This window comes from Embiotoca jacksoni, unplaced genomic scaffold, assembly GCF_022577435.1.
Source record: "Embiotoca jacksoni isolate LCO1_2020_lvr unplaced genomic scaffold, fEmbJac1.0.p SCAF_6, whole genome shotgun sequence".
NCBI classification, from domain to species: Eukaryota; Metazoa; Chordata; class Actinopteri; family Embiotocidae; genus Embiotoca; species Embiotoca jacksoni.
In genome coordinates, this window is record NW_027185414.1 from 6491946 (window position 1) to 6506108 (window position 14163).

The 14163-nt window shown below is 41.8% G+C and overlaps 1 protein-coding gene across 1 annotated transcript; it reads right to left on the bottom strand.

Annotated features, from left to right (window-relative positions):
* Positions 1–9698: 9698 nt before the first annotated feature.
* Positions 9699–12498, bottom strand: irx3a (iroquois homeobox 3a). Its single transcript, XM_069174393.1, has 2 exons — positions 11983–12498; positions 9699–11400 (listed from the first exon to the last, which is right to left on the bottom strand). The coding sequence occupies exons 1-2, from the start codon at positions 12199–12201 to the stop codon at positions 10348–10350; spliced, it is 1272 nt and encodes a 423-aa protein (XP_069030494.1). The 5' UTR covers positions 12202–12498; the 3' UTR covers positions 9699–10347.
* Positions 12499–14163: the final 1665 nt, after the last annotated feature.

Here is a 14163-nt window from a genome sequence, read left to right on the forward strand (position 1 = left end):
TCTTCCCAAGTCAGCCCAGGGGAAATGGATGACAGTTACACTACCCTCCGGCCAATTAACTGTCATTCTAGCTGTTGGTTTAACTTGCTGACCTTACCTCTTCTCCGCTGTTTGTCTTATTATTTCCGGAAAAGAGGGCCTCATCTGTGTATGTAAAGTGGACCGTTGACCTTCAGGGAAGGGGAACAAAGGTCACAGTTCATCCACTGTATATTTCTTTCGCGTGACAGCAAATATTCCGAGAAGTCTTCTGGGAATTTGGAGGGGTGGTTGTGTGTGCAGGAGGAAAGAAGTCCTGTGGGATTGAAAGAGAGCTATCTGTTATTACTTCCAATTACTCCCCAATCTCTCGCTCTATCTACCTGTAAAATGACATTAGATATGCCTGTTCTCATGGTCTTTAACAGATGAAGGCTGTGCTTCTCAGTGATGAGGCCCATGGGAACTCAAGGTCTATATTCCTTGCCCTTAAAGTCATCAGCTATCTGAGCATATTCACCTACCTGAGAGAAGGTAATTTCTTCGAGAATTCCTCGGGTTTTGTCTTTGAGAGGAAGTGTTGACACTTGTAGGAGGGCGCTGAATGCGACGACCACGTTTGTCCCTGGATGAGCGTGGGTTTGAGGCTGATGTGTTGAATAGGGGTACAGTTCCAGTGAGTGCTGCTGTCTTAGCATGACAACAGAAGGGGGCGGATTGTACTGGCCCTTCTGCAAGGGGAGACAGTGACACAGTGCCCACCCCTCTCTGTTTGTGAGAGCGCCACTTCATTGTGCCCGGTCGCCGCTAAGGGACAAAACCTTGAGAGCCTACACAGCTGGAGGTGGCAGGGAGCATTCATACTGAATGCTTGGCTTGTTCAGACACTTTTCTGCCCTGTGTCTCACAAGAACCCACTTCCTCCTTCCCATCCTGTCTCTGACAGGAGACGGGGTGACAATTTTACTTCAGATTAAGTCTTTTCTGGATCATGAAAAAATAGACGAGATATGGGATTAATAATTATTAACTCAAAATTGTGTCGCGTGTTCAGTGAGTTGCTCTTCATATCTCAGTAAGAAGAGGACTTGTTGTGATTGGTGTCTTTACTCACGCTAAACATATTGTTTAGTGTCAACAACACTGTCCCTTTACACTGCATGTTAAGCCCTGTTGTCTTGTAATGGTGTGACTCCATAATCTAAACTCCTACAGTCACATTATTGTTATTATGCTGCTCGGCAATTTAGGTGTCTCGAGTTGTGACAAACTGTCATCTCTAATTTTTCCCAGTGATGTCTTAAGGCAACCTGTCTTGACTAGATGAGGGAGATTTCCCAGGAGCAGATGAGAGAGAGTTGACTGAGAAGAGAATTTGGCTCAACAATCCTCCTTCAGCATGCATTTAGTTTCCTTATTATAGACAAGGCACCAATCTATCCTCATGCCACCGCTGATTCACTCCGTCGCCCACCCTTTCAATCTCTAATAAACACTAACAAAACAGCTGCATGCATGAATGCACACACATGCACATGCACACAGACACACAGACACACACTGGTGGCATGGCTCTCTCTCCGCTTCTCATTTGCATGGCAATGCCATTATCTGGCTGTGAGGTGTCATGCTGGAGTGGCTGACAATGTGCCTGACAACAAGTTTATCTAAGCACAAAGAAAGTTGAGAAGAATAGAGTACTTTCTCCCCTTTTCCTCTGGCTTTAGCATATATAGTTTTAAACTCCCCACGGAGTACGAGGAAGCATGTCACCCAGCCTCATCCCACACGATAGACTGGCAAATCCATTATTTATACCCCTAGTAAACACTTTGTATAAACATACATTGAGACTGTTTTAGCACCATGCCTTTCTCAGTCTGTCTTGTATTTCTCTCATTCTCTGTCAGGTTCCTCACCTTTCTACTTCCTTTTTTTCTTAATATAAAATGTGTTTATTTTTACTACATTTCTTGTAAATTACTGTAACCAAATGTAGTACCGCAGTCTTGGCCCGGGTCTTCCTTGGAAACAGGATCTGTGCTCTCAGCGGGACTAACTTGGTTAAATCAAAAATAAAAACACAAAGGTTGAACTGCTTGTCAGTATTCATTAATAGCAGCGGATATTGGATTCAATGCAGACACATTACTGCAGACTTTCAAGCATGGTAGATTGTGGAGACTATTGGCTGAACTGAAGAGAATCAATAACAGGGTTTACAACTTAGACAATGGTAGGCATCATCATTACACAGCGAAGCCCTCTCACCTGCTGTTATCGACCTCCCTCTCAGGTTTACATGGCTTGTCTGGTGATGTCATATATGGCTGTGTATGTGTGCGTCTGGTTTGTTGCAGCAAAGCAAACAGAACCTGTCTGGGTCATGCAGTAATGTGCTGGGATGTGAATAGCCCTATCTCTGATATCCGTGTTTGAATAAATCACTTGTGGTGGTGGATTGCAAAACGTAGCATGGTGATAAGTTGGAGCTGCCGTGTCCACTGCTAGTAAAGTCTCTGTTGTTCCTGTGTCGGGCTGATAAGCAGGCTCAGCTCTAGGTGGCTAAACAATTTCCTGTACAAGCTTTACCCCACATAGTTCTCGAGAACAGTGATTAGCCAGCAAGGCATTTGGTTACACATACCCACCGCATGGAAGCTTTGACATATGTTCACAAACACACATGCAGACATGATTGTATATATGTTGAATATTTTTGTTTGTTTTACAAATTTATAGTAACTTTCATTAATATATTTTTTTGTCAAATCAACAACTTTAATAGCAACCAAGAATAAGTGGATCAAGAGGCACAGCACCCCTAAATTTCAGAGTGATTATGGAAGAAATGCGGCCAAGAAAAATAAAATAAACCAGAGGAATAGCAAGGCGGGAGTTATTATAATAAATATTATTTAATATAGAAGTAGAGATACACCTTCTTGTCCTCATACTCAGACTCAAACTGCTACAGTAGACCACAATGCCGACATTCGAAGCAGAGTTATACAGTCATCACTTAACTTCTAATATAAGGTCTATTAAAGATGTTCCATGGATGCAGAGTCAATTTCATTTTGCTATAAACTGTTTGTAGGCCTCCAGATCAATCCAGCTTCTCATATTACCCAGGAGAGACATTTCATATTGGCAGTACGGAGGCACAAAAGTCCAAACAGTATATAAAAAGAACCTCATATCTGCAGCGCGCGGCTCTGATAGGGAGGTGATGTATATAGGCAGTCGGAGGTTGTGAAAATGAACTCAAACTAAAAGAGGATGTGGATCAAAGAGAGGGACAGCACCAGCGATCATCGTTAGACTCCCCCCCCCCCCTCCGCTCCCCCACCCCACACACACACACCCACACCCGCACACACATGTACACTCACACACTCACACTCCGCCCCCACCGTGCCTTCCTTTACATTACCATTATTAAAAAGGAGAGGACTCTCTTAATAAAGTCTATTAATCACACCGGGGGAGTCGGTTCATCGGTTCACCCTCTCGCGAGGGTCTCTAATCAATCAAGCTGGCTGGTAATGTATTCATGGGAGATGTAAGAAAGGACTTGTTTGACAGTGTTCCAAGGAGGAAGAATTTATTAAGTTCCCTTCAGCAGTCAGCCTATCCTGAGGAGTCATGAATACACCCCCCTCCACCTTACCCCACCCATGTCCTCTCTGCCGGGTACTGTGAATGAAAGGGCCTTCATAATGTATGAAGTCTGTACAAATATTGGAAACGTCCAAAATATGTCCTCTCATTAGCAGTGATGAGTGAAAGCTGGAGTATTGGCATTTGTCAGATATACTCTGAGTGTAAAGGCACTGTTGTACAAGGCCTCTGCTGTGTTGGGTGATGTCGAGACATCACTCTCATGCGATCCTCTCAAAAGCTGGAGAAAATGTGTCTTATTAGTTCACGCGAGGTGGCGAAATTCTGTGCTACACCGCTGACTAATGTACAAAGCTGAGAAAGCACAGGGCTGATGGTTTGCTGGGCCTCTGTTAGTGACGTGTGAGTGGGGAAGGTGCGGAGAGGGGACATCAGGCTGGTAAAACTGTGCAGCTGTTGGAAGCTCTGCCTTTTTTTCTTTTTTATAAACTCACCCGTTTGCTCATCTCCTCGGTAAATACTTTACACGCAGATTGACAGGGTGAACAGATGAGGTAATGCAGCTTTTCTCCAGAAACTTTTTGAAATCATTCCTGCAATAGTTCAACAAAAACAAAGTTACTCAAATTTCCGTTTGCACTGATTTTAAAAAGGTGTTCACAAATGTCGACACGACCTACAATATTGTGTGAGATAGAAAAGTTAAGAGCATACACATAATGGGGCTGAAGCATGTTTTATTTAGGTGGGGGCATAAAAAGCCCTTGCTGCCTCTGCTTTGTCCCGAGGAAGAAGTGAAAGGAGGCTATGCTTGGCTTCAAAGCTGCATTTCCATAATTGCCCTGTAACTCGGGCCTGTATGAAGGATCTGAAGGGGGCTGAGAAAAGCACAATCTTTCAGCTGGGTGAACGGCAAAAGCCCGGACGCCTCTCCCTCTGGCCTGTCGCCCCCTTCCCCACTTGTTGCCTTTCGGATTCAGTGAAAGAATTCCTCTCTCTAACCTCCATCAACAAAAGGCATGAAATCAGTGCCCTCCCTCTCTCCGCTTTGGCCCCGGAGAATGTCACTCCTTCTGGGCCTTTTGTCCTTTGCTCAACCCAGAGAAGCACAACAACCCCTCTCGCCCTGCTCCCTGGCTATTCTTTAACATGTTGCTGCTGCACTTTCACTTCCATTCTCAATAATGAATGTGCTATAAAACATGCAGGAGACGCAGAAGTCGCATATCATTGGAAGAGGGTAATGTTGAGCTCTCAACCGTCTCTTCTTTCAGCTCTAGAGTGCGACCGCCGTGACAAGTTTGCCGTGGAGTGCCGTGGCCTATAAGGCCTGTGTATGAAGGTATGAGGTGTGTGTGTGTGTGTGTGTGTGTGTGTGTGTGTGTGTGTGTGTGTGTGTGTGTGTGTGTGTGTGAGTGTGTGTGTGTGTGGGACATGTGTTCCCGAGAGCAGATCCCAGCTCCTCCCGCGGTCAGCTAACACACTGGCCCGGTGCTTGCTAAAGGGCAGCCCCTCTCTTGGCCTGGGCAGGCACTTGGTGGGGGGGCGCGGTCGACAGTGGCTCATAAAAGGATTAGTCCACCGCACAAAGACAGTGGGCCACTTCTAAGCCTGACTAGGTCCACAAAGGAGGTGACATTTGTCTGTCTCGGTGGCAGAAGGAGGTGTGGCAGAGCAGTCCAGGCTGGGGGCAGGAGGGGGTGGCACTGGTGGTGGGGCTGCAATGACAGAAGGGGCGGATGAGGTGAAAACACAAGAGTGACCCTCTTTATTTGCAGCGGCCTCCTCTTTCACAGGGCACCTACGGCCCCCTCCAATGGGCCGCTCTAGTGTTTATTTACTCCACGGTTTCTCCCCATTCACACTCAGGCCCTCTGATGGCTCCATTGGCCGAAACCCTTTCAGCCGCCCGGTCCTGCCGTCCACCTTTCCGCAGATCAATGAGCACTCCAAAAGACAGATTAGATTTCCTTTTAATGATTCCATCTTTCTGCGATTTTTACCCTGCTAAATGGCTGTTTAACAGTGCATTACCTTTTCCGCCCGTGTCACTCCATGTAGTCCTGTCTTGGAGTATTGAGGGCAAAAAGGCGAGCAACAGTCAACAGTGCTCGGGACAACATGCGGTATAAGCAATGTGATTAGATGGGAAATTAAGTACAATTTATTTTCACTGTGTCAAATGCATCAGTGTTTCCCGCACTCTTAATACTGCAAAACTATCAATTAATTAGTAAATAATTAGAAGACAGAGAGACTAATTGAGAATCTATTGCTTTGTAATGTGGTAAATCTGAATTTGAAGTCAAGTCAGTTTTATTTTTATAACTCAATATCACAAATTTACCTTAAGGGGCATTCAAGAACTTTTGTACTTTGACCTTTAATTCTGGAAAAAAACAACAACCTTGATATCACATTTGGCTCTTATTTGTTAATATTGTCTTAACTTCTTTGCTCTTGTCATAGTTTTTTTTGCTGAATAAATCACCCTGTTGATTTTACGCAGCCGAGTTCTGCGATGCCACAGTGTGCACCACAGAGCATTTAACACAGCGTGGACCTCAGAAATAAGAAGAGGAGTCAGTGTTGATTATTGCTCATTAGCCAAGAGAACATCCACTTAACGTGCAGGGAAAACGAGTGACACACCATGCCCCGCTGGAAACGGTCCCCGTGTAGCTCTGAACAAAATGTTAGCTAATGCATTCCATTTGCTCTTTGTAACCGGGAGCAGGTTGGACACGTATGGCGACATAAGCAGGCCTGATTACGTTGTTTCTGCTGAAGCATTTTAATCCCTAATTTCATGCACTGATCAGAGGAGAGGCCCCGAGCTCGAGACACGATCACTGGCCCTTCAGTAGCGTTTCAACTGAATCCTCATGATCAAAAGGGGGCTTGTTGTGGGGCCCCTCAGGAGCAAACATCCTATGAACTGTGAGGAGCCTTATTTATGATAACGTTCAGCGTGTACACATGCAGCACATCCACATAGTTAAATATATTTTTGTTTATTTTAGACTGACATGAATAACATTAATTAATGTCATATGTCACACTCATCAGTATCAGACTTATTTTTATTAAATATAAAAGTTGCTATAATATTTATTTTAAGTCTTTTAAAAGAGTTTTTTTTAATTTTTTTTATTGTTGTTTTGTTGTCAGATCTAGCAGCATTCCAAATGAACAACTCGTCTTTGTGTTGTATAATTATGAATCATCAGTGTTAGTGCAATTCTGGTTCCTTTAACAAAAGCATGAGGGCAAGCATCTGCAAAAAAAAAAAAAAAAAGGGAAAAAAAAAAAAAACTATTACATCAATCAGCTGGCTGATGCCACTTATGAATATGCATCGCGCAGTTAGATGGCGGGGCTCTCAAGGAAGATAATTGATTAGACAGGAAGGCAACATGGTGAGAGGAGCTCCAAAAAAAGCTCCGGAGTTTTTTCCGTCGGCTGACTCGGGGTTTGTTTAAAGCACATCCTAAACCTAGAGAGGATATGGCTCGAGCGAATCAGCGCTTTTCATCTGCCTTTGCTGCCCTGAATGGCCGACGTTAAAAGATATTGTCCTCGTTGACCATCTGAGTCTATAGTCACATAGGTGTGAAAGACTGTTTCTCTGTGCACTTTGAAAATGTAATTGTCATTCCATATCGTTTTAAGTAAATAAATACAAAATTTAAAAAAATAGCTATAATGTTGAAAACTACAATTTCAGCAAAAATCCACATATTTTGTATAGTTTGGTAATCAAAGTTTGTTCCTCAAAATAAACTTTAATGTTTTGAGCATTAATACATTTGAACTGTTTTTTTTTTAAAAAAAACATAAAAAACCCAACACAAAACAGTTAAAGATAGATAAAAAAAACTAAAAAGAATCTGCATTTATTTCATGTCTTGGAGATTTTTTTTTAATAGTCTGCCGAAATTTCAATAACAAGAATATTGACGGCTTTTTTTCCCCCCACGTGTTTTATTTTTATTTCTTCCCCTTTGACCTTTAATTTTTGTATCCTTTATTTAATATCCTTTTGAAACAAGATATTAAAACGACTTAAATCACTTTGAACCGTAACTGAGAAGTCCTGGAAGGCTCAACTTAAGCATGGCAACCATAAGAGATTTGTTTTTGAGGTGAAGGTTTTGAAAAGCGAGTGTTTTGAAAAAAAAATAATTAAAAAAAAATTATATATATTTATTTATTAGGCTGCCTGTCACCTGTTTTGCTTTATTGTGCGTATTGGTCATTTTTTGGACGATGTTTACAAAAAGGCATGCTTGCTTGTGACCTCATCTGAAAATGCCTTATATTTTCTGAATATGAACGTTGGGTCAAAACTAATATTTTTCGTGTATTTTATTTTTTTTATTTTTAAACTTGTCCTTCTGAAGCACTAAAACAAACACCACACTTTGACAGATGTGCTGCGTTTGAACAACATAAAATAACAACACAAGCACGCTTAAAAAATATCACCCTGTGACAGATTTATAAGTGCAAAATGTTACTATCGAATTTTATATCACAACTGATAAATAAATTAAGAATGGGCTATATATATATATTAAAAAAAACTGAGACTAGATGAGCAGAAGCAGTGTGAGCGTGAGTGTGCGCGCATCAGAACACGGCCGACTGCATTTGACTGTAGAGGGAGCTCCAACACTAAGTTTACATAAACTTCCTCTGAATGGGGCTCTCATGCAAATGATCACATCACGGGCAAACAAAATAAATGATGTTATTATTAGTTCTACAGCCACGATATATTACAATTACACCACAGAGCAGCGTTAGAAGAGGGAAATGTATGATAAATGTAAAGCGCAAAGGCTTTACAAATTGGGCATTATGAGATCTGGGAGTTGCACTGCAAAGCCAAAATCCATCTTCAGGATCAACTGAACCATTCTGACCAAGTAGCAACGATCCTCCAACACTCATTCATTACCTAAAGTCTCTTCATAGAGCATAATTTCAGAGGAAAATTAATGAAAGAATTATTCGTTTTAATGCGACCGCTACGCCTCTATAGGGATAATCCCACAACATTAATATCCAAATGTATGCCGCAATACTGGCTAATTAGCCTTAAATCCCTCCACTATAAAAGTGTGATAAATCCCTCTCGAATATTTACTTATCACTGCCACGGAGGATGAAGTCTGTGCCCCAGGCTGTCCACTAACACACACACACACGCACACACACACACACACACACACACACACACACACACACACGCACACGCACACACACACACACACACACACACGCACACGCACACGCACACGCACACACACACACACACACACACACACACACACACACACACACACACACACACAACGCCAAAGCAATGCACTTCAAGCTGCATGTGCACCATAACAGCCACCATCAAAAGCAGCTGTCAAAACACATCGGCCAAAAACCAACATATATATATATATTTTTTTTTTTTTAAAGTTGCAGCAGTTCATTTATTAGCCAAAATATAGACTTTCTTGTACAATTTGGTTCACAAGTATGTACATATTCTTAACTTTATATACAAAACATTTTAACATCAAATCCTCACAGAACTTACAAAAAGAAAGAAAAAATAAAACTCACAGACTACAGGTTCATACATTATTACATTAGCAGTTTTACACAGGACATGCTTACAATGTAAGTATACAGAGATGTATTATTCTTATTTTACATTCCATATTCAAATTAAAATAAAATAAAAAATAAAAAAGAGGATGGGTGAGGGGTTATGGAGAGGAGACAGCCGAAAGAACCATCGCTGCTTCTAGTTGGTTCAGAGGCCTGAAATACACAGGGGTAATAACGAAAAATTAAAAAATAAAAATGTAGTGGGAAAAAAACACTAATAATAGCCTCATGAAGAGCTAAAACACAAAGTAATATAAAAGTGACAATTGCCTTTCAAAAACGAGCCTGAAGTGAATTTGCATTGAGCTCATTTGCATGACCAAACAAGTAAGTGTAACATAGGCCTTGACGAAATAACACAAGCGCACACACAGGGATAAAAAAAAAAAAAAAAAAAAAAAAAAAAAAAAAAAAAATATCTTAGAATCAAAGCTGATTTGGGTAAATATGGCATTTAGAAAAGAAAATGGGATATGGCATTAAAATACGAAATATTCCCCAATGTCATTAACTGACAGCCTCACTATCTTTGAACTGGGTGGAAAGCTGTTTTGAACAACTTTTTCTCTGCATCCAAGGCACTAGATCTCTCTGAAACGGCGGCAAAGAAAATAAAAAAGCGTTAATTGAACTTCTTATTATCAGAGCCCATCCTGGGTTTCAGTGAATTTAGTGTTAGATGGTTTAATGGGTTTGAGGGCTTGATGTAAAGCATTAAATAAAATAATCTTATGAATGGAACAATAGCAAATAAAGGAAGGAAAAGGACGATGAAATTTAAACCAGTTTTCACCCAATTCAACTTTAGATATTTTCTTTCTTAAATGCTTTCTGATGAGTTTTTTTTTCATAACCCTACAGGACATTTTTTCAAAGCATTTGCACACACACACGCACACATCACACACACTGTATTCTACATTGTAACACTGCTCATCTGTGTGGCCTAGAGAGAAAAACAAAATCCATAAACAGGCAAAGAAGGCAAAAGGAGGTCTAAAATAAAAGAAATGGATGACGGGCAATGGACTATAGTGTCTTTGTTGTTGGAGTTATTTATACATGCGCGTCTCAGTGTCGGGGACATGTACCTGTGACTGGAGTCTCTGAACTATGACTCTTGTCCTCCGTTTGCCTGCTGCTGTAGAGGGCCAGGCCGGTGGCAGTGGCCTGGTTCGCCAGTCCCAGATAATGATTTGAGTTCAGTAAAGCCAGCTGGTGCGCCGAAAAGGCTCGGTTCGTCCAGTTCTGGATTTTCCCAACGGGACAAGAAGAGATGAGTCTGTGTGGGGCGATTATGGTCTGCGCGGCCGGCCCTGCGGAATTGCTGCCGTTCATTTGCGGTGATTTACGCGGATTGTCAGGGGCCGTGGCTGTCTCTGCCAAAGACCAGATCTTTGGCTTTTGGGCTGGGGCAGGGTTGTTTTCTGAGGGCGGTGAGTTAACGGACACCGGATTCAGTTTGAGCTGTTCCCCGTTTGGTTGGGACGCTTTGATGTCCAAAGAAGAGTGGTGGTGGTGACTGTGGAAGTGCTCGCCTCCTCTCTGCACGTCTTTGCCCTCTTTCCCCACAGCCTTTAGAAACCTCTGATCGGGCCCTTGTAAATCCTCATAGCCGTCAGAAATCTCAGAGTCACTCCTCCCATCTAGTTTAATATCTGAATGCAGGTCGTCCTGGTCGTCCAAGTCGTCCTTGTTCTCAATATTTTCCGTGTCGATGTTCTCCAAGTCGATCTCCTCCTCGTCCTCCCTCTTGTCTCCCTCCTCCCCCTCTTGATCGCTGGGGTAAACATTTCCCTCTTCGTCGGTACGGTTCCGGGGGGCCCAGGTCATCTTGTTCTCCTTCTTTAGCCGCCTCCTGGCGTTGGCGAACCAGGTGGACACCTGGGTGAGGGTCATTTTGGTGATAATGGCCAGCATGATCTTCTCGCCCTTGGTTGGGTAGGGGTTCTTGCGGTGCTCGCTGAGCCAGGCCTTCAGGGTGCTGGTGCTCTCCCTGGTAGCATTTTTGGGTCTGGACGGGTCACCGAACTGATATTGACCATATGGGTAAAAAGCAGGGTGATGGTGGGCAAACCCTGGGTGCTGGACACCGGGACTGTCTTTCAGTTCATACTGAGCATTCTGCAAAGACAATGAATCAAGGAGTCAGAGCGATTTATCAGACTTAATACATTAATATCAAAAAATACTTTGTTTCGAACAGTTCATGAAAATAGTGGCCCACAGTGTGACATGTGAATTTACAGCAATACAACAACAGTGAGCTTATAATTAAAGTGTAAACAGACAAAAAAAGGTTCATGTATTTTTGTCACAGCTTTAAATCATCTCCCCAGTGTCATAGCTGAATAAAAAAAAAATCACTATGTTTTATTTATTTATTTGAACACTTGCAAGAACAAACCTTTACTTGTATACGCTGTTCTCCATCTCTACCTGTAAAACTCCCACGGCACAACTGCATCATTTTATTAACTCTTTGCTCTCAGTTTTAGTAAATTATGTGCGAACAAAAAGCGCAGTCTGTTAATGCGTCACTTTTAAACCACTTTTAACTCATTTTCACAAACTACAAAGTTCACCATGGCGTTCTGGAAGCTTACGCGTAAAAGGTGCCAATAAAGTTCTCCTAAAGGCACGTGCGGGTATTTCTAGTAACAAAGTTATAGATAACTAAAAAAGAGAGAGAGAAGAGTAACTCACCAATTGATTGAAAATTGATATATCGTTTGAGTAGGGGAGAAACGCTCCGTAGCCCTGCGCTGCTGCGGCGAAAGGAGATCCATACATAGTGGAGAGGACGTTGGAAAGTGCGCCGGACGGACTGAGCTCTGTCCCGGCTCGGGCATTGCTGGCGATTCCCTGGCGCTCCGGCGGGTATATCGGTCGGATGTACTGATATCCCAGTTGAGGGAAAGACATGGTGGTAGGAAAGGGGGAAAAAGTCTACTGCAATCACACAAAGCAAGGGAATTGCCTCGATATCCACTTTTACAGTGTGAGCATGTGAGCAACAAAAGGTGCAAGCAAGGGAAGTCTATATTTCCTCGGGAACGGCCAGTGTAAACGATCCGGTTGCGCCCCTTATTTCTTCCTCTTCTTCTTCTTTCCACCCTCACTTCCCTATTGATCTGGATGGACTAAGGTCAGGTCCTTACAGATTGCTTTAGATTATTGGGACTCCCTTGCTCAGATTGACATTTCTAGTCGTTTAGAAGCCCCTCCTATTTCTCAAATCTCACCCCTCTCCTACAAACCACACACCAAACAGCGCTCTCTCTCTCTCTCCTTCCCTCCCTCCTCTTCCCTCCCTCCCTCTCTCTCTCTCTCTCTCTCTCTCTCTCTCTCTCTCTCTCTCTCTCTCTCTCTCTCGGGTAAACGCACTAACGTCGCGAGCTCTTATTTGAATGGGGTTTCAAATCTCATTTTATGGCTCGCCAATCTATTTCATTTGTTATTTGCTAGCGTCTGTTTTACCACCATTTTTTTGGTGTTAATTCACAAATTTTGGCCACAGGGATACAAGGAGTATTTTAGTGATTGACTTTTTTTTTTGCTGTTGTTGTTTTTAAGTCCATTTGATACACAAATAGGATACAGGAGAAAGTTTCCACGAGTCGATCTAAACTTGGAGACTTGCCTATAGAAGGATATCGGTTTAAAAAAGAAAAATCGGGAAGTAAAAGTTAAGTTTAAAACTAATTAAAGCCAATATTCCTCCTTTTTTTATTAATGAAAGTTTAAAGCCATTTGACCTACATCCTGCCAATAAATAATAATAATAATAAAAAATATATATATATATATTCCAATATCAAACACGTAAATCACAATCAGAAAAACTAAAAACAATGGTGGTCATGCCTTTAAATGGCTCCGGATCACAGGTAATGCACACCTTTTTTATTTATCGCCTCATCGCTGGGGGCAAGCTGTGTTTTCTTACACCGGCTCTGAGGTGTTGTGGTGCTCCTGGTGGCAGCAGACGCGGACTCAAGCCATTCTTTTAATTTGAGACATCAAACGGGTCAGCATGTAGCCACTTGGCATCAAAGGGAAAGCTGATGATGGGCACATTATACGCTGTTAATGAAGTCTAAGTGTAAAGTAACAACAGTGATATAATAAACATTTTAGTGGGTTGGACTGGAAATATGTTTATTCTGGGAAACGGCACTCCGATTTTAATAAGCAAGAGCTTATCTACATATTATTAAATTAAGCAACCACCACAATAATAATAATAATAATAATAATAATAATAATAATAATAATAATAATAATAATAATAATAATAGTATTAATAATAAGTAAATAAAGCGATTTCTCCACTAAACAAATTATTTTGTGATTTGAAATAAACACTTTTAATCCAATAAAAACCCCAAACGCTCATCCGGACAGACTGCACCTTCAAGAAATCCCTTTGATAAATTGATACAACCTGATGTTTCTTGTAAATAATGCGGATTAAAACTAAACAAGAGGGTCCGAATTGAAATTCCATGAATCAATATATCAAAGTGTGTAGAGGACAACCTATAATCGCATTTCAACCCGACTTTGTACCAGCATCTGTTTTGTTAATCGTTTGCAAAACAACCACCGAGGCGGAATTATGACCTGACGCACTTTATTTGAATATGGTATAAGTCTTAATGTAATATTGACAGCGAGATGAAATCCCATCAATCTCAGTTCAGTTTTTGATAATGCGATCCGGGTTTCCAAGAACTCTGAACTTGTATAAACCTTTAATCTTCTTTTGAAGCAGATAGTTATCATTGTCTGGGAGGGATAATAGCAGCTATAATTTCTTATATAGAGCTACCCATAAGGATACGCCTTGTTTCTGTAAAACTCTGTCCTGAATCTGTGTGTTCC

Bases quoted from the DNA above. Each gene is read 5' to 3' on its own strand.
- irx3a (XM_069174393.1), bottom strand. From the start codon at position 12,201: ATGTCTTTCCCTCAACTGGGATATCAGTACATCCGACCGATATACCCG. The intron at 11,401-11,982 runs GTGAGTTACTCT...TTGTCTTTGCAG, and splicing joins TATCAATTTTCAATCAATTG to AATGCTCAGTATGAACTGAA.